At 48.5% G+C, this 22,890-nt stretch overlaps 1 protein-coding gene across 10 annotated transcripts in view; it reads left to right on the forward strand.

Annotated features, from left to right (window-relative positions):
* The window catches only part of AUP1 (AUP1 lipid droplet regulating VLDL assembly factor), a 154,793-nt gene that overhangs the window by 114,163 nt on the left and 17,740 nt on the right, over positions 1-22,890 (forward strand). For all 10 annotated transcript variants that reach the window (XR_014978265.1, XR_014978266.1, XM_085642966.1 and 7 more), the window contains 3 exons: positions 4,051-4,156; positions 4,338-4,493; positions 9,152-9,312. Coding sequence is in view for 8 of the 10 variants with exons in the window: in XM_085642966.1 (XP_085499092.1) it covers positions 4,051-4,156; positions 4,338-4,493; positions 9,152-9,312 (423 nt within the window). In the remaining 2 variants the exon portion in view is untranslated. The remainder of the gene's footprint in view (positions 1-4,050; positions 4,157-4,337; positions 4,494-9,151; positions 9,313-22,890) is intronic.

The raw sequence follows: 22,890 nt of genomic DNA on the forward strand, positions 1-22,890 counted from the left end.
AAGAGATGTTGCAAAGTGTAGGTGATTCACCTTTGTTCCAGTCCACATAAAAAAATGCCATCTATAAATCTACCCCAAACGTTTATTTTGTCAACCCACTGTGAGCCTTAGACCCCAGACATACGTACCCTTGAACCCAGTTGTGTGCGTTATCGATGCGTTCCTTGAAGGTGGTCTTTTTGGCGGTTCGAATAAGTTGGTGGTGCCTGCGGCTGGCGGTCTTGAGGGCTGCGTGGTTGTCTGGTGTTTGCTTGAGGCGCCATTTCTTCTCGAGTCTTCGGCAGGTCTGCTTTGATGTCTGGAGGTCGGCGGTGAACCAGATGGCCCTTCTGTCGGTGCGTCTGTTTGAGGGTTTCTTGATTGGAGCGAGAGTGGTTGGTTGGTGGGTCTCGGGCGAGGGTGGTGATTAGCTGGTCTTCGTGATTCTGTTCCAGTTGCGGTGGGGTATTTGTTGTGGGTGGTTGTGTGCGGTGTTTTTCTCGAAGGAGAAGTGGATGGATGCAGCGGTGGTCGGTCCAGTGGAGTTCGGTGGTGTGGCTGAAGGTGACGTGGCTGCTGGCGGAGAAGATGGGGTCGAGTGTGTGTCCGGTGGAGTGGGTGGGAGTCGAGACCGAGGTTGTCGAGCAGGGTGGTGGAGTTGCTGTCATTGGCGTTCTCGAGGGGGAAGTTCAGGTCTCCTAGGAGGATGTAGTCTGTGGAGGCCAAGGCGTGTGAGCTGATGATGTCTGTGATGGTGTCGCTGAACTGTGGCCAAGATCCGGGGGGGGGGGGGTCTGTACACGAGGGTTCCTCTGAGGGTGGTGTTGGGATCGATGTGAATCTGGAAGTGCAAGTGTTTGGCAGTGCTGAGGGTGTCTTCGGTGCTGGTCGTAATTCTGAGGGTATTCCTGTGGACGATGGTGATTCCTCCTCCTGCACCTTTTGTGCAGTCCCTGTGGGTGATCTTGTAGCCATCTGGGATGGCTATGGCAACGTCGGGTGCCGGTGAGAAGTTCATCCAGGTCTCCGTCAGGAAAGCGACGTCCGTGGAGGATGAGTCGAGCAGGTTCCAGAGTTCGACGGCATGCCTGCGGACGGAGCGGGTGTTGAGCTGTATACATCTGAGATTGTTGTGGCCTGCCTTGGTGGGGGGAGGTCAGGACCTGCTGGTGTACGCTGGCTGGTGAAGCTGCAGTTATGGCAGGAGAAGGGTCCGTGGGTGCGCTTGGGGGTGGCCTGGAAGCAGGCAGTAGCTCGGCCGGTGTTGAGTGCGTGGAGGATCTTGGCGTCGTAGCAGCGTCTGGTGTCGTGGTGATCGTGGGGGCCAGGGGGTCTGGAGCTGGGCGTGGATGGGCGCAGACGGGCTTGCCTTAGGCGTGCCTTCGGCCCACCAGCGGCGCGCCCGCTGCGATAGTCCGCTGTGCGGCCGCCATTAAGAAGGGGAGGTGGGAGGGAGGGACAGCAGGGAGGCAGGTGGGCTGGCGAATGGGCGAGCGAGGGGGGCAAGGCCGCAGGGGCCGCAGCGGCAGGAAAACGGAGTGTGGCGGGAAGCAAAAAACGTGTGAAATTACAATGCAAACAAGGGGAAACAAAGCAAACGAGTGAAATTACAGTACAAACAAGGGGAAACTAAGCAAAAAAAAGAGATTACAGTACAATCAAGGGAAATCAAAAGCAGAAAACGGGCGAAATTACAGTGGCACCAGAGAAAAATCGAGGGAGGCCACAGGAGACTAGAACTCGTGGCAGCAGTGGTGGAGAGGCACGGCACAGACGGGTTGAGCTAGGTGTGCGGCGTGGGGAGCGACCTGCCTAAACACAGGGTCAAGGGTCACTCTTACTCTCCTCTCACCATTCTCCAGATCAATGGCTTCGTAAATTAAGTCCAAATTGTTACCACTTGGTAGTTGAGGGGTAAATTTAGATTTCCTCTTCAAACCACTTTCAATAGTCAGGTTAGTGCTAATTTCCAAATCACTCAACAGTTCAGCAAGAATCACTCATTCAGTATCCTGTTCAGAAATAAGCAATAACATTGCCATATCTCACACACCTTTAAAGGTCTAATCACTAAAGCATGTGGTTGCCCGTACACCCCTTTATCTGACACCACATAAGCTGAAGTATTATTTTTTTATTTCGATTTGCAAACACATTTTAAACTAATTCGTTTTGAGCTGAGACACGGGATTGTAGCCATAATCTAAGCTCTTTCTCGAACACACTCAATGGCATCCGTAACATGAGCCCTTTGTGTTCCACACTGGATGACATCCGTGACATAAGCCCTTTTTATCAAACACTGGATGGCATCCTTAATATATGCCCTTTGTGTCGCACACTGGATGACATCCGATACTTAAGCCCTTTGTGTCACACACTGGATGGCGTCTGTAACATAAGCCCTTTGTGAACACACTGGATGGCGTCTGTAACATAAGCCCTTTGTGTCGCACACTGGATGGCGTTTGTAACATAAGCCCTTTGTGTCACACACTGGATGGCACCCGTAACATAAGCCCTTTGTGTCACACACTGGATGGCATCCGTAAAATAAGCTCTTTCTGTTACACACTTGAGAGCATCTGTAACCTAATGCTGTTCTATAACATGGTGGACGGTATCTGAAAGCCAAACCCTGTCTGCAGCACAAACTCACTAGATATGGTACGCAACTGTGGGTTTGCAAAGTTCATAAATTGCATTTTGTGTAATTCAGTGAAATTTTGGGAAGATGAAGTGTAGTTATGGAAAATGCAAAAGTGCCTGTTGGTGCTGTATTTTAATGCAAAATGCCTCCTTGCATACATTTTGGACACGAAGATGCATTTCACGCCAAGAAACTAGAGCAAAAACACAGGCAGCCCACTCAACCGCCACTCGTGTTCTCTCTTCCTTTTGTTCGCACAAAATTTTGCCATGAAAAGTGTGTAATTGCATAACCTGGCATTTGGAATTTTACGCAACACGTATAATGCTAGATTAGACCGGTGTAACAGACTTTTCGTCCAGGTCTAGAAGTAATTTGCCCTGGTCAGGGAAACGGGGTGGATCGTATCTACAACGGAAGTCCTTTCTGTAACCCACAACTGATGGTTTCATCAAGTCTGGCACCGACGTGCTCCTACCAGTTATTCACTACTTCAGATTCAGTGAATCTGTGGTTTTAATCAGTTTGTAGGTGTGGCTTCAGGTTGTCTACGGTTCTGTGACTTGTGATATTTAATTGCTGAAGGAAGTCACCCTGGTTTCTCCGAACCATTTCAAATTGGCCTTCAAGTTTTTTGTTCGTTTTCCACAATCTTCTGGAAACCTTGACTCTTGCAAATGTTACCTTTTTATACCCCAAGTGACGAGAACCTCCCAATAAGTCTTCTTTTGGAAGAACCATTTTTCCCAGTATTTTCACCGTTGGCCGGAATAAGGATTTAGACTTTTGAGATGGCTAAAGATGCAATTCCACATTTTAAAACTGTAATTTTCAAATGAGGACTTGCATACAGTCTGAGCTAGTGAAGTATCTGGCCAAGAGTGGGGGGCAGGCCTCTCTTGGTGAAAAGCGTGACCAACCATTGTAGGACAGAGGGGTGCAGCACAAATGAGCAATGTGTTGTACTGTCCAGTTCTCTGATTTCTGGTATTTTTCCCCAAACTGTGGAGATAATTTGTAGTTACTACTATTCTTGTTTTTATGGGAATAGCTAAAAGCACTTTGAGCAGCAGCACTTTATGGGAGTAGCAGAAAGTCTTTAGACTGTGTTTACTCTTTGCTGTCTAGTGGCGCCATCAGATCACACGCCCTGGTTTTCACAGGGCGGCTGGGCGTTCCAACACTAGATAAAAGAATCCTTGCTTACTTATTTCTGCTGCTGCTGCCCTAGTACTGGGTGGTGGCAGAACAACTGGAAACTGGTTTTCCGCTACGGCGCTGCTTCTTGCTGTATGTTTATTTATTTTTTAATCGGATTTTATTACTCCCCAAAGTAGCAGGATTACCATTACAGTAGTGTCACATAGTGGATTTTGCTGACCTTGCACTGTGTTTCCATGTCAATCTGTTCACTCTTGCAGCTGCTGGCCCTAGAACTTGGCATTGTCTCTACACACTTTACATCCGCTGACAAAGCTGAATATCTGAAGAGACTGCGGCACATCCCGCCAGAGACTTCCAGCACTGGTCTGTATCCACACAAGGTTATTTGATGAGGGGCAGTGAGAGCGTGCGCTTGGTCTTGTACCTGAGAAATGTTCTAGGTTAACAACCACAGAAAAGTTGTCGTAGCATTACATTGTGATTTCATTGCATGCAGAGCGTCACCTTTTCACTGAAGTCAGACTTTTATGGTTTCTTCTTGCAGTACACAACCGCTCGATGGGAGCCAGGCCTAGGGTACCAGCCAGTATGAGCGGCTTAGGCCTCTTTCCCCCGGAAGATGCACGATTACCTGGAATGGCCCAGCAAGTGAGGGAAGTGCTGCCCCATGTCCCACTCGATGTCATCAAGAGGGATCTAGGTAAGCATATGTACTAGACCATGAGGATACGGGTACTGCATGCTAGTAGACCATGGCAAGTGCGATGGCTGCACTTCAACATAGCAAGCTCTAGTGCTTGTAGTCTGTGCCAATCAGCTTGAGTTGGAATGAGCAAGGCTCTGTTCCCTCCAACACTGAGAAACCTGATCCGACTCTTTTCTTGCTTCCCACTAAATCAACAAATCCTGCACTTACTGCGTGTAATGAAGATTAGTGCATCTCTCTGAAGTTTCATCCTCCACCGTTGTAGACGTGTGGTCACACTTTTATCTGGAATCTAAAGGCCAATCTTCGCCTGGTCGACTAAGATTAGGAGTTCTCTACACTTTTGTAGATCTCTGGAGGAAGAGTTTTCAAACATTTTCAGACTTTCGTCTGGTGTCCAAACTACCACAGGAGTACAATTTTCATGTCCATAGGATCTCCGAGGAGTACCCTTAGAGATTGTCAGGCATAGGCCAACAGCGACATCCAGTCCTTGTCCAGTTACTACTGGTCAGCTGGACATTTCCAGGAAAAGGCCTCTTGCAGTTAGGTGTCTCTCTGTAGCTACACAGGTCAGCCAACTTGCCTTTGGCTGACCTGACATAGACGTTAAATTATATACCGGAATCTTAGCGAACCGCCTGGCACCTTACATGCCGGGGTTAATAGACCCAGACCAAGCGGGCTTTATTCTGCAACGCCAGATGAGCAATAACACCAAACGAGCTCTCCACCTCATAGAGAAGGCCTCCCGGACACAATGGGAGTATATGCTGCTCGCCATTGATGCCGAGAAGGCCTTCGATAGGGCGCATTGGCCTTACTTGGAAGAAGTGCTCACATGAGTGGGAATGGGGGATAAATTGAGAACGTGCATTTTAAATTGTTACTGGTTCCCCACAGCCACGATTCGAGTGCACGGCCACACATCATCCCATTTCCCTATAGGTAGAGGTACGCGACACGGGTGTCCCCTTTCACCCCTTCTTTTTGCACTCTATATGGAGCCTCTAGCCCAGCGAATCCGGTGCAATCCTTCGATTACCGGTATTAACTTTGGGAGCAATATCCATACCATCAGCTTATACGCGGACGACGTCCTGATTTCCCCATCAAACCCGATCCCAGCACTGAGAGCCTGTTTCCTGGAGCTGGAACGCTTTGCACAGGCCTCTGGGTTTAAAGTTAATTTAGACAAATCCGTTGCACTAGACCTCTTCTTGTCACCCTCCACCCAGGCATGTCTCCAGGGGCAGCATCCTGTACAATGATCCGAAGACTCAATCCCCTATCTAGGGATCCAACTGGCCCATCTATTCCGGCAACGGCCGCCATCAACTATGCCCAACTGCGAGCCCGAATCCGCTCAGAACTGAGCCAATGGAAACACTACCCACTCTCCTGGCTGGGCAGAGTGGCGGCCACCAAAATGACCATCTTGCCCCAGATCCTATATGTATTTCAAACTCTGCCGCTCCGCCCGCCCACTGGGTGGATTCAACAGACCCAATCAGAACTGGCTCGCTTTCTATAGCAAGGCCGCAAGCATCGGTTGAAGCACACTGTAGCGGTCCTCCCTCCCGAGGATGGTGGCCTCGGAGTTCCCGATCTCCAGCTTTATTTCCAAGCAACACAAATGCGGTACCTGGTTGAATGGAACCGGCTGGAATCCGAAAAACACTGGCTCTTTCAAGACTGGGTGGTTGCTGCCACATCCCTTCAGAAGGTCCCCTTCCTTCGAAAGATACAGACCTCCTAATCTTTACGCGTCGTATATCTCAAGGGTGTCCTTGGAGGCCTGGGATGAATCTAGCACTAAACATAATTTAACTACGTTTCCCACCCCGCTCACCCCCATCTGCGACAACCCGGATTTCCAGCCGGGCATGGGCGAGGCGGCAGGTGCACACTGGCGCTCCACGAAGTGCTGGTCCCTGGGTCATCTGTTCGACCTAGACTGGATCATCTCATTTCAACAGGTTAAATCAGAGTACTGGATCCCTGAAACCGAGCGACTACGTTATCTCCAGGTCCGACACTGGGCATTGCACCCAAATATTAAACCACATGCTCACAGACCTCTTTCAACAAATGAAAAATGGCTCCTCGCACACATCAGACAAACTCATCTCTGACTTATACAAAATGCTCCTAGCCAGAAACACACATACATATAGTGCCAGTCGAGCTCACTGGGAACAAGATTTGGATAGGTCACTCAGTCACAAAGAATGGGAGGGGTGTATTACAGAGCCCGCCACTCAGCCTACCACATGGGATTCACAGAGACAATGACAAATAGCTACTTATTGGTATTACACCCCTGAATGCCTCCACTTAATAGACCCACGGCAGAGCACAGACTGCTGGAGGGGCTGTGGGAAAACCGGCACCCTGGTGCATATCTTATGGGACTGTGAACACCTACAACCCTACTGGACTCAGGTTCTTGATGAGGTGAACAAACACCTGGACACACAAAATACCGAGGTTTCCCGCCTACGTTTTTGCTAGGTTTCCCAAATCCCCTGAAATACCCTCTCAAATCCCAAAGAGGCCGTCTAATTGCAATCGCACTAGGCTCAGCAGTGCACAACATCCTGAGCCACTGGCGCACGCCTCAAACCCCCTCCTTCACAGGTTGGCTACAGCAAATATGGCAGGTTCTAGGGATGGAGAAAATGACACTCACACTGGCAGGGAAAGGCGTTCAGAGACCTCTGGCAACCATTTCTGTCCCTCCTTGCCTCAGAATTCCAGGAAGTAACTTGCCCCAGGTATCTGAGACTTCTACGACTCTCAGATCAGCAGCAGCCAGTGACTTAAATTGACACTCACTCACCGGTCTCGTGACAGTCTCCAGAATTTTCAACATCAGGATGGACGGGGGATGGGAGGGGGGGGGGGGGAATAGTGTAAGTTTCATTTTTACGTTTTTCTATATTGTGGATTTACTTGGAATCCTCCAGCGTGGTATTCTACTCACTTGGGGCTTTAACTGCCCGTGCTGTTCGAAATGCCTTGGGAGACCAGCAATGTTACTGTTTGATAAAATCTCAATAAAAGATTTAAACCATAAAGCAATTTCCTGATGCATACGCTTTGCAACCTGTACAAAAGAATTGATAGTGAGATCGTATCGAGCTCTTTAGATTGGTCTAATAATATCAAGGCAGCTGACAGATGGCTCAGAGCTTTCGATAACAGCCAGTGAGGCCGTTTCAGTGCTAGACTGAGCGGGATCAAGGCAGTCACTGATCTCATGGACCTCTGAGCTGAGTATTTGTATGTTTTTCAAGGATTTTCTTCCGGGAGAGGGAACAGAGAGATGGGGCTTTAATTACTCAAGCACAGGGGGTCACCCTTGGGGTCTTTAGTAAAGGGAGTACCGTGGGATGATACCAGGTCTTAATGGGCCAGTGCCAAAGACACTGAAGTATTAAAGGGTGCCCGGTTGGGGCTAATGTTGGCGGTGCCCGGGCCAAAGATGTGCCTCTTCTGAAGATCCTGATATATTGAGAATGGCCCCCGAGTATCCAGTAATGTCCAGGGGGGTAAAGTACGCTAAGGAGGTGCTGGATGGGCAACGTGAGGCTGTTTAGGGGAAGGAGCAATCCTTTGGCTGAGTGCAGTTGGTTAAGATGTCTATTTTCCTCGATACCAAAGACTTCATGTAACGAGTTTGCTGGAGACTTTGATTCTTTCCCCATAGTAAGCGGAGTGTTGTAATTTATGGCAATTTTATACCTCTGTTATATGTTTTGCCCATAACCTGTCACCATTTGTGTTCCAGCACTTTGCTTTTTTTTAGGGTGGTTCGAAGAGATTCTGTAAACCAAGTCGCTGACTGACTTTCCTGCAGGATGTGGGTCGGGGAAGGGTGGGGGGGGTGAATGTATAAATCTCTGTGGTAACCCAAGTCTTCAGGTGATTCACTGCACTATACTTGCCTGAGAATGTTCTCTACAACTCGAGTGTTTTGAAAAAATTTGGCAGCATTTATTTTTGTTCTGTCTCTGGTTGGTTTGTTAAAGGGGCACACTTTGTAAGAGCTTTTTTAGAATCAATAGTAGGAGGTACTGCAAAATGTTCCGACCAAGGCTTTAGGAACAGAGTGGCTTGTTCAGAATCGGGGGCGCACAGTTTTCTACTGCACTGGGTTAGGGACTGCTGAGCATACGTGCTTGCCCGCAAGGGTTCTATATTTGGTTGCTTTGTTTACTTTGTGTGGAAAAAGCAGCATCTTTAGAAATGTGAAAGAACAGGCCTTGGTTAGTTAGAGAGGCAATGACGGTGGAATTGGATCATTCCATGACTGATGAAGAAAGAAAACAGTAGTTATTTGTGCTCTGTCATATGTTCCAGCCGCGAAACCAGTAAGATGTTACAAATCAAAAAATGTCTATCTGTTCATGTGGGCCAGAAGAAACCTTGCGGCGATGTAAGCCTTGTGACTGTATGTTGACTGTCTCATTTTACTAATTGTATTTGCCCCCTGTGTCTCTTCTGATCCCTGTCCTCCATTTTTCCTTGCCTGTCTAAACTCTCCTTTCTACTTCTTAAGTTCAGCCCAATCCTTGCCTTTTGCGTTTCTCCCTCCATTTTCTTTCCACTCCGTTATTGTTAAAGCATCAAACCTCTTGTCCCAACAGCCAAGACCGGCTGCGTCGACACCACCATTGCTAACCTGCTGGAAGGGACCATCTCATTCACAGCGGAAGACGCAACCTCCGGCGGCTCACCTCAGCCTACTGTGTCTGCTACTGGCACTGACGTCAGACGTTCCTCCTACACCACTGCACATACATCCAAGGTATTCAGAGTATCTGCAGGATTCCATCCTGGTTTCTTTTTTGTTGCTTTTTCATGTTATGTACTTCCAGCCACACCTTATTTCTTTGAATTTGAGCCCACCGACTAGTGAAGCCACGTTGTCTGTCGCCAGAGGTGTTTCGTTGAGCCACCAGACATCCACTGGGGATTTCCTTAGGCTTTTCATTAGTGATGTGAAGGGATTCTCCTTGTTGCCCAGACACTTTGTTTTTTAGCTTTAAGCCCTGAAAGCCGGCTGCAGTGGTGAGCATTTCCTGTATTTTGCAAGTTTGAGGCATAGCTATTTGTTTGAGGCATGTGAGCTGTAGATCACGTGCTTTGCATAGCCTTCCATCTAGTGTTGGGTTTGGATGTTTGCACTTTGTTTTTGTTTGAAGAAGTCTTTTCCAGTCACGAGGTAGGGGACTCCTCCTTTCGGTGATAGTGCGCATGGGCATCGACTCCATTGTTAGATTGTTTTTTTCCGGCATCAGGTTCAGATGTGAATTGCTGCGCACCGGCACCCACCGTTTGAAGGGTTCCCTTCAACACGCAATCCACTACCCTTGACGGTATTATTTCTCGATTGAGTTTCCTGTTCTCCTCGTATCGTTTCGTACCAAGAATCTTCGATCGGAAAACTCATGGAGTGCTGTTGGGCCTACCCGCACCGAGCTCGCTAGCAGTCGAAGGAACGGACTCCATTCAAGCTCTGTCCTGGGTGTTGCGCCAAGTTTCCGTGCACCGACCTGCTGGAAGGGTGCAATCTGTTTGTCCCAGGAACACAACGAGAGACTGCGACTCGTGCAGATCATTTCGATAGACGACGCTCCGTGACCGTTGGGCTTGACGTCACGAAATGCACAGCAAGGTGACTCTGTTCCGGACATCTTGAGGCAAGATTCCGACCAAGACACGCTCAAGGAGCCGAGGAAGACGAACAGATCGCCGGGTCTGAAGCAGACTCCGACATGGAAGAAGAGGAACAAGTTACACCGGGTTAACATGCTGTGAGTACAGAAGCCCCCTTGCCCCAACAACCAAAACCTAAAAAGGCTCCGGTCTTCCCTCTGCCTGCGGGCCAGGCTCGGCACCGAGAAAGAGTTTCGAGCACCACACCCGCGGGCCTGGCGCCGAAACACAAACAAAAGCCTTCCGGCTTGGGATCGAGTTGGCCCACTAGCGGCACTGAACCGAAATCCTCGGCGACGAAAACCAAGCATGTCCATCCTCCATCTTTGTCCAAGCCTAAATCTTCAGTGCCGAAGACTTCTGAGCTGAAACTTTCGACGCAGAAAACTACAGCTAGAGAGAAAAAGACTCCAACAAAAGAGTTTTGGTCCGATGTCCCACCTCCGGATCCAAAACAAAAATATCTGGTTATCATATAACTGGACATATTCATGCCAAATTACCTGAAAAAAGGAAATTGGCCCATCAGGATGAGCATCGTATACCTCTAAAGAAAAGGAATATGGGTACAAACCCATCACCAACTTATACTTCACCTCCTTTACCTACTAATCCTCACCTACTCATTACCCCCCACTAATTCACCACCACCACTATCACCTGAACCACAGGATGGGGATGGGGATAACAGGCCACAAGATGTTGACCCTTGGGAGGATTATAATACTGATCCATGTACCGTCGCTGACCCTGATTTGTATCCATCGAGACCATCACATCCTGATGACAATATAGGTTCTATTGAGCTTCTTAACAGGGCTGCTCACTATCATGGGTCGGAATTACAGAAAGACTTTAGAGGAGGACTTTTTATTTGAGACCTTAAGCTCCACTCATAAAACACACACTTTACCAATGCTTAAGGGGATGCTTAAGCCTGCAGAAGAGGTTTTCAAAGACCGTCGGGGCAAGAATAATCACGCCCAGGGTTGAGGAAAAAATATAAACGAGCACCCACTGACCCTTTTTAAATCAAGTGTCAGCTGCCCTTAGACTCTTGTGGTTTCTAATGCTCGTAAAACAGCAAATTCACAAACCGGTGAGGCCCCTCCCCCTGATAAAGAGCCCAAACTGATGCCTCTGGTAAAAGGGTCGCTTCTCAGGCAGCTCATCGCTGGCGCGTTGCCAATGCCCAGGCTTTGCCAGCCAGATACGACAGAGGTCATTATGATGAGTTGGAAAAACTTATCCGAAATCTGCCTGATGGACATAAATCAAAGGCAAAGGATCTCATACAAGAAGGAAAACTCATTACCAATACCTCCATCAAATGTGCATTAGATGCAGCAGACACAGCAGCACGTGCAGTAAACACGAGCGTGTTGCTAGGCAGACACGCATGGTTAAGAATATTGTGTTTCAAACCGGAGATACAGGCCTCCATTCTTAATCAACCTTTTGACAAGGAACACCTTTGGTCCAGCAGTTGACACATCACAGGAGAAAATGAAAAATGACACTGAGGTTGCAGAGGCTATGGGGGCTTTACAATTACCTGCCAGTAGAGGTTCCTTTCGCCGCTCCTTTTACAGGGGTGGTTCCAAGACTGTTACCACAGAAAATCCTTCCTGCTCTTTCAAGGGCTACAACCAACCGCCCTCATCAAGAGGATATTTTAGAGGATGTTTTAGAGGAAACAATGGTACAGGAAGAGTCAGAGGCAAGTCCGCACGCACTTCCCCTGCTAATAACAAACAGTGACTTCCTTCCACTACCCTCCGATCATTCCACTCCTGTCTGGGGACGTCTCTCTTAATTTCTCCTTGTCTGGAACACCATCACCTTAGACAAATGGGTTCTACAAATTATCCAATATAGTTACTGCCTGGAACTTGGACACTCCCCCAAACATTTTTCCAAGATCACATGCAATGTCACAGAAACATCTCACCCATCTAAAAAAAAAAAAAGAGGTTCAATCTCTATTAAAAAAGGAGCAATAGAGCCAGTCCCTTTAAAACATCAAGGGACCAGAGTATACTCCATATACTTCTTAATTCCCAAGGACGGGTCTCTCAGGCCTATACTGGACCTCAGAAAACTAAACCTATTTGTTCAGTCTGACCACTTTTACATGGTCACTCTACAACAAGTACTTCCGCTCCTTCAACAAGGCGACTTCCTGTCCACTCTGGACTTGAAGGACGCCGATATCCATATTCCGATACATTCTGCTTATCGCAAATACCTAAGGTTCGTAGTAGCAGGTAAACATTATCAGTTCAAGGTGCTCCCATTCGGATTAACTACCACACCCAGGGTTTTCACCAAGTGTCTAGCAGTAGTCGCAGCACACCTTCGAAGACAACACATTCACATCTTCCCATATCTGGACGATTGACTCATAAAAGCCAACCCGCTAAAAAGCTTTCTCCATCTCACTCTCAAAACAGTGCAGTTGCGCCATGATCTTGTGTTCACAGTGAATCTTGTCAAATCCCATCTACAGCCATCCAACAGACAGGCGTATCTGGGAGCCACAATAGATGCACTAAAGGCTTTGGCCTATCCTAATCTGACCAGATTCGACAACATGCAGACTACTATCTCACTTTCAGCCTTGTACTCATTGCCAGCTCAAGTGTTCATGCAGTTACTGGGGATGATGCCATCTTGCATCCTAATCCTCCCTTACGTTAGACTTCAAATGCGTCCCCTTCAGGAATGCTTAGCACAGCAGTGGAACCAGGCTCAGGGTCTCTTAACAGATCTAGTGTTGGTGGACAGCCGCACCCATCACTCTCTGCAGTGGTGGAATCCACAAAACCTTTCAAAAGGACAGCTCTTCATAGACCCGGTTCCACAGATAGTTCTAACAGCAGACGCATCGCTCACTGGTTGGGGAGCTCATTTCCAAACACATACAATTCAGGGCATATGGAGCCTGCAGCAAAAGCAGCTTCACATAAACCATCTAGAGCTGCTAGCGATTTTTCTAGCAAAGCTTTCCTGATCCGTACAGATGACATGACCGCAATGTACTAGATAGAAAAACAGGGGGGGGGGGGGACACTCTCTTCAGCTGTCACAACTAGCACAGACCATCTGGAGATGGCCATACGTCAGAAAATGTTTCTCCTCGCAGAACACCTTCCAGTAGTAAACAATCAGATTGCAGATCTGCTCAGTCGTCAAAGACAACAGGTCCACGAATGGGAACTCCACCCTCAAGTTCTCCTCCCATTCTTCCAAATGTGGGGTTTTCCGAGCCTAGATCTATTCGCCACAAACCTAAACGCAAAATGCCCAAGCTTTGCATCCAGACATCCACACCCATTGTCCAAGGGCAATGCACTATGGATAAATTAGTCAGGGATATTTGCCTACGCTTTCCGCCTCTCCCACTCATTCCATTAGTGGTTTGGAGGCTCAGACAGACGTGCCTGACATTAATCCTAGTTGCTCCTACATATGCACGACAACCCTGGTGCACAACCCTATTGGAGTTCTCTGTAGTTCCTCACCAAAAACTACACCACTCCCAATCTCATCACCCAGAGCCATGCAGAGATGAGACATCCAGATCTCAGCCATTTCAACCTTGCGATCTGGCACCTGAAATCTTAAGAGTTTGGCTACCTTAATCTTCCTCCAGACTGCATGAATATTATCAAAGAGGCTAGACGTCCTACCACAAGAGCATGCCATGCAGCAAAGTGGAAACGGTTTGTAATATACTGTAACAACAATCTGATAAATCAACTGGATGTTTCAGTTCAAAACATTTGCTATTTACTACATCTGCAGCGTTCTAATTTATCATACTCTTTTATACGCTTACACCTTGCTGCAGTAGCTGCATATCTACAGAACAGACAACATCTGTCTCTATTTAGAGTGCCTGTCATTAAAGCATTTATGGAAGGACTTAAGAGAATCATTCCTCCAAGAATTCCATCTGCTCCAGTGTGGAATCTCAACATTGTCCTCACCAGGCTGATGGGTCCATCATTTGAGCCATTGCATAAATGTGAGGTACAATTTCTCACTTGGATGGTAGCTTTCCTCATAGCTATCACATCTGAGGATAATGGGTGAGATTCAAGCGCTAACCATAGAAGAACCATTCTTACAAATACACCAAAACAAAGTGGTTCTTCGAATCAACCCTAAATGTCTACCAAAGGTCATTTCTGCCTTTCATATCAACCAATCGGTTGAGTTGCCTGTGTTCTTCCCTCAACCAGATTCTGTGGCAGAACATGTGTTACACACTTTAGATGTAAAAAGAGCAATGTTTTACTATATAGAAAAGACAAAACCTTTCCGCAAAACAAAACAGCTATTTGTTCCTTTTGCTCCACCACATAAAGGCTATCCTATATAAAAATCAGGCATTGCAAGGTGGATAGTCCAATGCATTCAAGCATGCTATGCAAAGGCAAAACGAACACTAACAACTCCCCCTAGAGCGCACTCCACACGCAAACTAGGGGCTTACAGAGCTTTCTTAGAAAACACACCCAGCTCATATCTGCAAAGCTGCAACATGGTCTACACCTCTCATTCACAAAGCATTGTGTAGATGTGTTAGCAAGACAGCAAGCTAGTGTGGGCCAAGCAGTTTTATGTACACTATTTCAGACAACTGCAACAGCTACAGGTTAGCCACCGCTTTGGGAGATAACTGCTTTATAGTCTATGCACAGCATGGGATCTACAGCTCACATGCCTCAAACTGAAAATGCTATTTACCCAGTATGCATCTGTTCTTGGCATGTAGAGCTGTAGTCACATGCGCCCACCTGCCTCTCCAGGGTACCTATCCCTGTTGCAGTTGCATCGGTGGCGTAACAAAATTTCAAGGGGCTCCCCTGCAATATACACTCAGGGGCACCCGCTCTGGATTTATTCCGGAACGCTCAGGCGTAAGTACTGTGCCGAGGGGGGCCCCCTGCAGCTCGGGGCCCCCCCCACACTGCGGGGGATGCAGGGGCCTGTGTTACGCCCCTGAGTTACATCTTACTTAGATACATATATACATGGCAATCTCTCCCTACTCTTACTAACTCCATTTTCGCTCTCTGCGGCAAACAATCTAACAATGGAGTCGATGCCCATGCGCACTATCACCGAAAGGAGTCGTCACCCGCTTCATGACTGGAAAAGACTTCTTTGAACAAAAACAAAGTGCAAACATCCGGACCCAACACTAGATGGCAGGCTATGCACAGCGTGTGACTCTACAGCTCTACATGCCAAGAACTGATGCATACTGGGTAAGTAGCATTTTCCTTTCCCTTCAAGTATTCAGTTCCACCTAATATTATTCGCTATATATTTTTGGGGTCCCCATATGTAAACACTGGTAGGTGATGGGTGTGAGGGTGGTCTTGTATGTGATTCAAACCCCCTTAGAGGCAGAGATTTCAATCATGCATTGAGTGGTTTGATTTGGTCACATTCCTTCTTTTGGAGGGACATTGTGCAGCAAAATAAATGGCCGCTTCTAAAAATGTTCAGCTTTTTTACAGTAGGCGCTATTAATGAATAATCTGGTGCTCTTCATTTCCATATTGGTTTATTTTCGCTGTAAGAACGTAATGCAAAGATTTATGATGGGGTTTGACATATATGGGAAGCTGGAAGCTGCAGCTCGGTTCAGACTGGCTGCAAGAGCAGGCTTGTAGTTTCCAGGCGAAGTAGAAAGTGTCGAAGAGTAGACTATATTGTGTTGTGGTTTTGAGACCTCGCCAGGTGAGAGCGTCACGTTCGCTGTCGGATCCGGTTAAGTTCTTTAGCAAAATGTATGGCTCAGTCCTATGTAGCTGTGGCACAGAATAGTCAGGCTTTGTCAAAAGACTAGATGTAAAGCGCTTACAAGTACCAAAACAGTTATAAGTAACAGACACAACTCAATAAATATCCAATAACAAATTATGAAGATAGAGTGAATTTTTCTGTTAGACACCAAAATGACAAATCTATCCAGGCAAACCAGAGATAGGATTTTTCTAAGGTGAGTAAAATACTTTAACTTTAAGCTCTTGGATGCGATAGATCGTTGCAAGTTGGTAATAGCCGACAGGCTAGAATGCTGTTAGTCTTCTTGGACTAGCCAAAGTGCCTGGGGCCAGTCACAGGACCCACTCAAGTCCAGGGGGGTAGTTTACCTCTCATAGTCGGCAGCCTTAGGGTCCTCTGTGTCTTTTCCCTCCTTAAAATGGTCCAGTTAAGAAGTGGTCCTGATGCTGGGGAAGAAGGATGCTGAAAAGATGCTGTGTTTTCTTGGGGCCACCCTGGGGGCCTTAACTTCAGGGGTCCTTTCCTGCCTCTGGACTATATCCACGTTGCAGCGGAAGAGTCCAGTGCAGGCCCGGTTGCCACTGATTAACTGGTCTACTGGTTACAGCAGGTTCACTGGTTGCTTACAGTTGAGCAAATCATTTTTTGTTTGGGACCAGGGTCCTCTTTGGCTGTGGATCCCACAGACTTTGGGACACCTCTGGAAGGGCCGGACTTGGTCGCCCAACATGCACTTTGACGTCCAGCGATGAGTAAGCGTTTCTGGCAGCTGGGCTTTTAACCGGTGCAGGTTCTCTTAGCGTTCGGTGGCCCTGAAGCTTAACAAGAAGCTAAGCACCTAACCTTGGAGTCACTTTGTGTGCCTTGGCACAATTGGAGCTCTTTTCCACGAGTGGGCACAGCAGGCACAGCCTTCTTTGTGGGTCCCTTGAGTGCAGCAGGTGGAGCCTCTTTATAAGGTCCAGGGAGCAGCAGGGCTGTCCTCACTCTGCCATCTTCCAGTCCATTTGTGATTAAAGGACTCTGGGGTGCCACTTTTATGCCATCTTTCATTTGTGGGTGGTGGGGGGAAGGCTCACTAGCCAATCGGGCAGTAGTTTCGACGGTATTACCCTTCCCATTTTACATCACTTTCTGGGGGTGTGGCCACTAAACAATGCCAGGATTCCCCCCTCTAGCCTAAACCAAGATGGTGCAATCCTCCTTTCCCTGGGGTATACCCATCAAAATGAGCAACTCCCCCTAATAAACCGATTCTGCAATGGGCTTTCCCCTTCTGGAGGAGATGCCAGCCTGTATGCCTACGCAGGCAGGCAAAGGTGTGATAGCTATTTGCTTTACCGAGATGGTGGCCTTTCCGAAACTGGGCCATCTGTGGCCACCGCATGGTAGCCATCCTGCTGGAGGAGGTTGCACCTCCACCTTTCAGAAATTCTTTATTCGGCATTCCTGGGAGCGATTCACATTTCCTAACAAGGTGGCTGAACCTTGTCTTGGTGACAACTGCTGCAGATCAGAAAGGATCTCCTCCAGTTTTCCTGGGTGAGTGGCTTGTTATGCTTAGTACACCCCAGGTGTTTTTGCAAGGCTCCTCCCAGGGGAAGAAGGCTTGCGCCATCTTGGTGTAGAGTAAAGAGGGGTGTCTTGGGGCTGTTTCGTGGCCAAACCCCCAGGATGTGTTGTAAAGTTAGAGGTTTAGCCTCGTACTCCATTGGCTAGTGAGCTCTCTCCTCCCACAAAATAGAAGATGGCATAAGAGTGGCGCCCCTGACCCACAGTTCGCTGATCACAGCTCGTCTAGCAAGAAGACAGGAGGACTGCTATGCTCCTCCCTGGACCCAGCAAAGAGGCTCCACCAAGGAAGGACTGCACCTGCTGAACTTGAAGGACTCACAAAGAGTACTGTCCCTGCAGTGGCCACGTGTGAAAAAAAGAACCACTTGTGCCAGTACTGCAGTGACTCCAAGGGCTAGCTGGCTAGCACCTTCTCTAGCACTAGGGACACAAAAGCTGAAGGGAGTCTGCACTTGTAAGAGCCCAGCTGCCCAGAATCGCCTGCCTGTCATGGACGTCTGGGAAGCAGAGTCTTGACCTGCCAGGGGTATCCCCAAGTCGTGGGATCCTTGGCTGTCATCAAAGTGGACTCATGTCCCACGGCAAGAAAGAGACACTCGCCTGTGGATAGCTGCTGAAGACAAGAGATCAGTTGCCCAGTGGTAACTGGACCCGCTCTGGATTCCCCTCGGACATCCTGGGAGATTAAATCCTGAGGCCGGATACGACGCCTGAAGCTCATGGACCTTGGTGTGGCCCCAGGAATGCTTCCACATCTCTTTCAGAGCTTCAGCATCTTTTCAGCATCTTACACATCTTTCCGGCATCACCAGCATCAGGATCACTTAATTGTTGGAACCGCAATCCAGTTGTAATGTTCTGTGAGGTCCCTGAGCCTGCTGAACCCACAGGTAACTGTCTCCTTGGACCAAAGTGATCTCTGTGACTCCCTCCCGACCCATTGTAGCCAGTCAAAGACCGGGTTGGTAGCCGATTTTTGGAATAAAAAAAATGTACTTACCTTTTATTAAATCCTATCTCCCGTTCCCCTCCATAGAATTTTGTCGTTTGTGTCTAATATAAAAATACACTTCATTTTTTTTATAAATTGAAGTTGGATTGCATGTGAATTCTCCCAATCAGCTAATCGACCCTTTAACCTTTATCATTGCTTGTGACTATCACCAACTCAGGCCTACTGTACTGCACATACACTTTCCGACGAGGCAAACCCCAGATATATAGTCATAAAATTACAAATATGTAAAAAATAACAGCTGCCAAAAGAAAAAAAAGAAAATACCACCCCTCCGAAGAATAACAAGCATTTTGAAAGTGCAAATCGTCTCCCCCCCCCAGAGTTTGTGTGGGGGTTTAAACTCCAAACACGATTCCTACAATTCTGGATATTCCATGTAACAAAATAATCTACAGGCTTTAACATAGCTTATGACAGCCCACCCTTTGCAGCTTATTGGCTTTAACACGTATGCACAATAAATGAGTTCTGGCCACTGACTTGGTTGGAACTTCTCATAATAAATAGCTCAGGTCTGTTGCTTTGATTATTGGCTTATCTCCAGAACGGAGTCCTGCTGCGTTGAGCATAAGCTGTTCCAGAAGGGGGAAAGTGCAATATAAGTGCAATATAATATTCAGCAGAAAGGCACAACTTCTGCTCTATCAACTGATGTTCTCCAGGGATTCGATGTGAGCAGGGCCTTGAGACCCTCACGGGTGAGTAGCGCGCTTTATAAAAGCCTGATTGATTGAAAGCCCCCCCACCTTCAGTGGTGGTGCTTATGGTCTTTTTAATTGGTGATCAGCTACGGTCCGGCAGTAGCAGAACTGTCAAGCCAGACCTAATCAAAGAAGACCCCCCCCCCACCCTCCCCCCCCGCACGCAGTTACAAGTCTTCAACCAATCAGGCTCATAAAATCAGTGAAATGACATATTGTAGCTAAATTATAGGTGTAAATCAGTTGTAACACACTTCAAAGCAGATGTTAAAATTTCTGCCATTCTCTCCAAATTGTGCAACCGTTTTTCCCATTGGCTGTTCAATAATTGTCACTTGCCTGAAGTCCCTCAGACACACAAACAAAGCTCTTCTATTTAAGACTTGGAAACCTTAAGCCGAGCGGCGCATCCAACTGCTAGGAAGAACGATCAGTGCATCGACCTATGGTCTTTTCTGCCGATTCACACTCCCAGCATTGGCCGTTGTACCTTGAGATTAGTTACTCCTTCTAGATCTTTGCTTCAAGGCACTGATTTGTCTTGCTTAGCTGGGCCCAAAGTTCTGCTCTGAAGCCCGCAGCCGCCGCTATCAGATCTCAGGTTCGCAGACTACTATGGTTGCATAGTCTTGGTTCCACCTTATGCTTTTTAGGTCTCTCCTGGCGAAAGCAGCACATGCGCTGCTCTCGCCATGGAAAGAACCTTTTGCAATCGATTCAGCCAAAGCTGAAAGCACGCGCGTGGAGATGTACAAAGATGGCTGCTCTCGCTATTCACAAAGGTAAACCTGCACGCGTACGGACAAAAAATGCATGCGCATGTGGACAGCCCAATGCCATCTTTGTTTACTTTAATTGTGTCCGTACGTGTGCATGTTTACCTTTGTGAATGGCGAGAGCAGCCATCTTTGTACATCTGCACGAGCGTACCCTGCCCAGCCCCCTCCCCTTCAATTTGTTTACTGACACCGCGCGCCCTCCTCTCAGCCTCGCGAAGGGTCCCGAGCCCGGCCAATCGGCGCGCTGTTTGTTTTACAAAGGGCTGTCACCAGCAGTCTCCCTTCCCCTCTCGCGCTACGTGTGCTCCTCGCTCGCCCTAGCACAAAAGTAATGCGCTGGGCAGAGGCAGGGGAGCGCTCCCTCCAGGAGAGCCTCTGTGCCCAGACAATCCGCATATGAAGGAAAGTTTTCTTTTCTATTTCGTGTTTGCATGTGACCTGGGGTCCTTTGTCTTGTCTGCCCCCTTAAAGTATTTAAATTGTTCGAGGCATGTGGGCTGCTGAATTCATATCTGTGCATAGATCGCCGCCTAGTGTTGGGTCCGGATGTTTGCACGTTGTTGTCCTGGAAGAGTCTTCGAAGTATCCTGAGATAGGTGACTCCTCCCCTGGACCACAGTGCGCATGGGCATCTTATCCATCCTCCGATTGTTTTTTTCCGCCATTGGGTTCGGATGTGCTTATCTTGACTCAAGTTAGGAAAATCTTTTTTCAGGCCAAAAGGCCTTTAGTTCGCGTCTGTACTGTTCCCGATCGGTATCGACAGTTACTTGTTAGTTTACTAACTTCAAAAAACAACTTTTTACCATCGACACCATCGACGATGGAATCGAGGACACCATTCAAGCGGTGTCCTGTTTGCAATGCGAAATATCCCCATGTCGACGTCCACCCGGTGTGCAACAAATGCCTTTCACCGGATCACGACGAATCCACATGCATGGCCTGTGCCCGATTCCGATCCAAAAAGACTCTCCGGAATCGACGAGCAGCGAGACTTGAAGCGCAGCAAGCGGCACCGGCCCGACCAACATCTTCAGCGCCGAGGACGAAGATGTGGAAGGCGTGGAGAACCTATCCTCCAGCCCCACTTCCAAACACGATTCCGGATCGGAAGACATCGAAGAACAACTCTTTCACAGGGATGAAGACGACACCGAGGTAGGAGACTACGATGAGGCCTTAGGGGCCGAAGAAAGTAGCTCCGGTGACGAGCAAGGCCTACCCGTACAGACGGAGGATATCCCAGTGCGTCAGTCTATGGCTCCGGTCGAGGGATCGCCTTCGGGCCTTACCCAAGACCTATCCCGCAGTTCTTCGGGCCCGGCCTCGGACATTCAGCGACAGCCATTAGTACCCAAAACGACTGGTTTCCCTTCCTCGAAACCGAAACCAAAAGTCGTGTCGGTTCCACAGAAACCGAAACTGAAAGTGACACTGGTCGGATCGAAGCCCACTACACCTTCGACGCCAGCAAAACCCGTCGGCACCGACCGCACCAAACGGGACTTCGGTGCCGAACTCGCAGCAGCAGACGTCGGCGCCGACACACGGAAAAAGGCCATCGGTACCACCAAACCGCCTCGGCACCCGGCACCGAAACAATCGGCTCCGGCCACGAAGGTCAAAATGGCCGCTGCGTCGCACACCACTTCGAAAGCAGCACCTAAGGCCCAATCATCGACGCCGTCGACGGCTACTACCTCTCCTCGACTCGATGACCCCGTGGCCCCGAAGAAGCCCACGCCTGCCTCTACAGAACCGCTCGGCGCCAAAGAACCGTCGGCGCTCCAGGTGCGACAAGTTGCAGCGTCCTTGCAACGCATCAAAGAAAAGGCAGCACTCCAGGACACGTCGGGCCCCGAGCCGAAAAAAGCTCCAAAAGCTTCTACAGCACCACCCCATATCACTTTTGGCCTGCCGCCATCCACGGCGCCCAAAATGTTTGAAATAAGAACACGTGTCACCCAAACTAGGATCACACCTGCCGAACGCTCTCCTACGGAGACGTCACCGTCCCACATCATCGATGCCGACACCGGCAGAATTATGCTCCACAAGCGGAGAATATCTTCCGAACACGCTTTGGACTCCTACCGGATCCCGCTGAAGAAAAAGCTGCCAGCGGATTCGGAACCAGTTCTTTACGAACGGTTCCATACCTCCTACCCAGATCCACAGTCCTTCTCTCCGACACACTCCGAAACCGACGTTTTGGAGGACTATATGGGTGACGACGTCCCCTACCCCAGAGAGATGGACCCTGAAGGCCAACAGGACCCTGACCAGGCTTGGGATGACCCTGTAGACACAGGTGCACCTATGGATACACAGGACACGCAGCTATATGGCGCAAAAACGTCTCCCACAGAGGACACTGCCGCATTCAAAGCCCTAATTGAACGTGCTGCGGCAAATCATGGTGTGCAACTCCACTCTGACACAATCGAGGACGATTTTCTAATGGATACTTTCGCATCCTCAGAAAGGAATATCAAAACTCTACCCATGTTGAAAGGTGTCCTCAAACCAGCAAAGGACATTTTCAAAGAACCCACCAGGGCAAGAGTAATAAACCCCAGGATCGACAAGAAATATAGGTCGGCGCCTGGGGACCCTACGTACATTAGAGGCCAGTTGCCTCTGGATTCCATCGTAGTCGCAAATGCTCGCAAACGGGCGCACTCGCAGACAACTGGGGATGCTCCTCCCCCGGACAAAGAGTCCAAGGTGCTAGAGACCTCCGGCAAACGGGTTGCAGCCCAGGCAGCTAACATATGGCGTATTGC

The sequence above is a fragment of the Triturus cristatus genome, chromosome 2_2, assembly GCF_964204655.1.
Source record: "Triturus cristatus chromosome 2_2, aTriCri1.1, whole genome shotgun sequence".
NCBI lineage: Eukaryota > Metazoa > Chordata > Amphibia > Caudata > Salamandridae > Triturus > Triturus cristatus.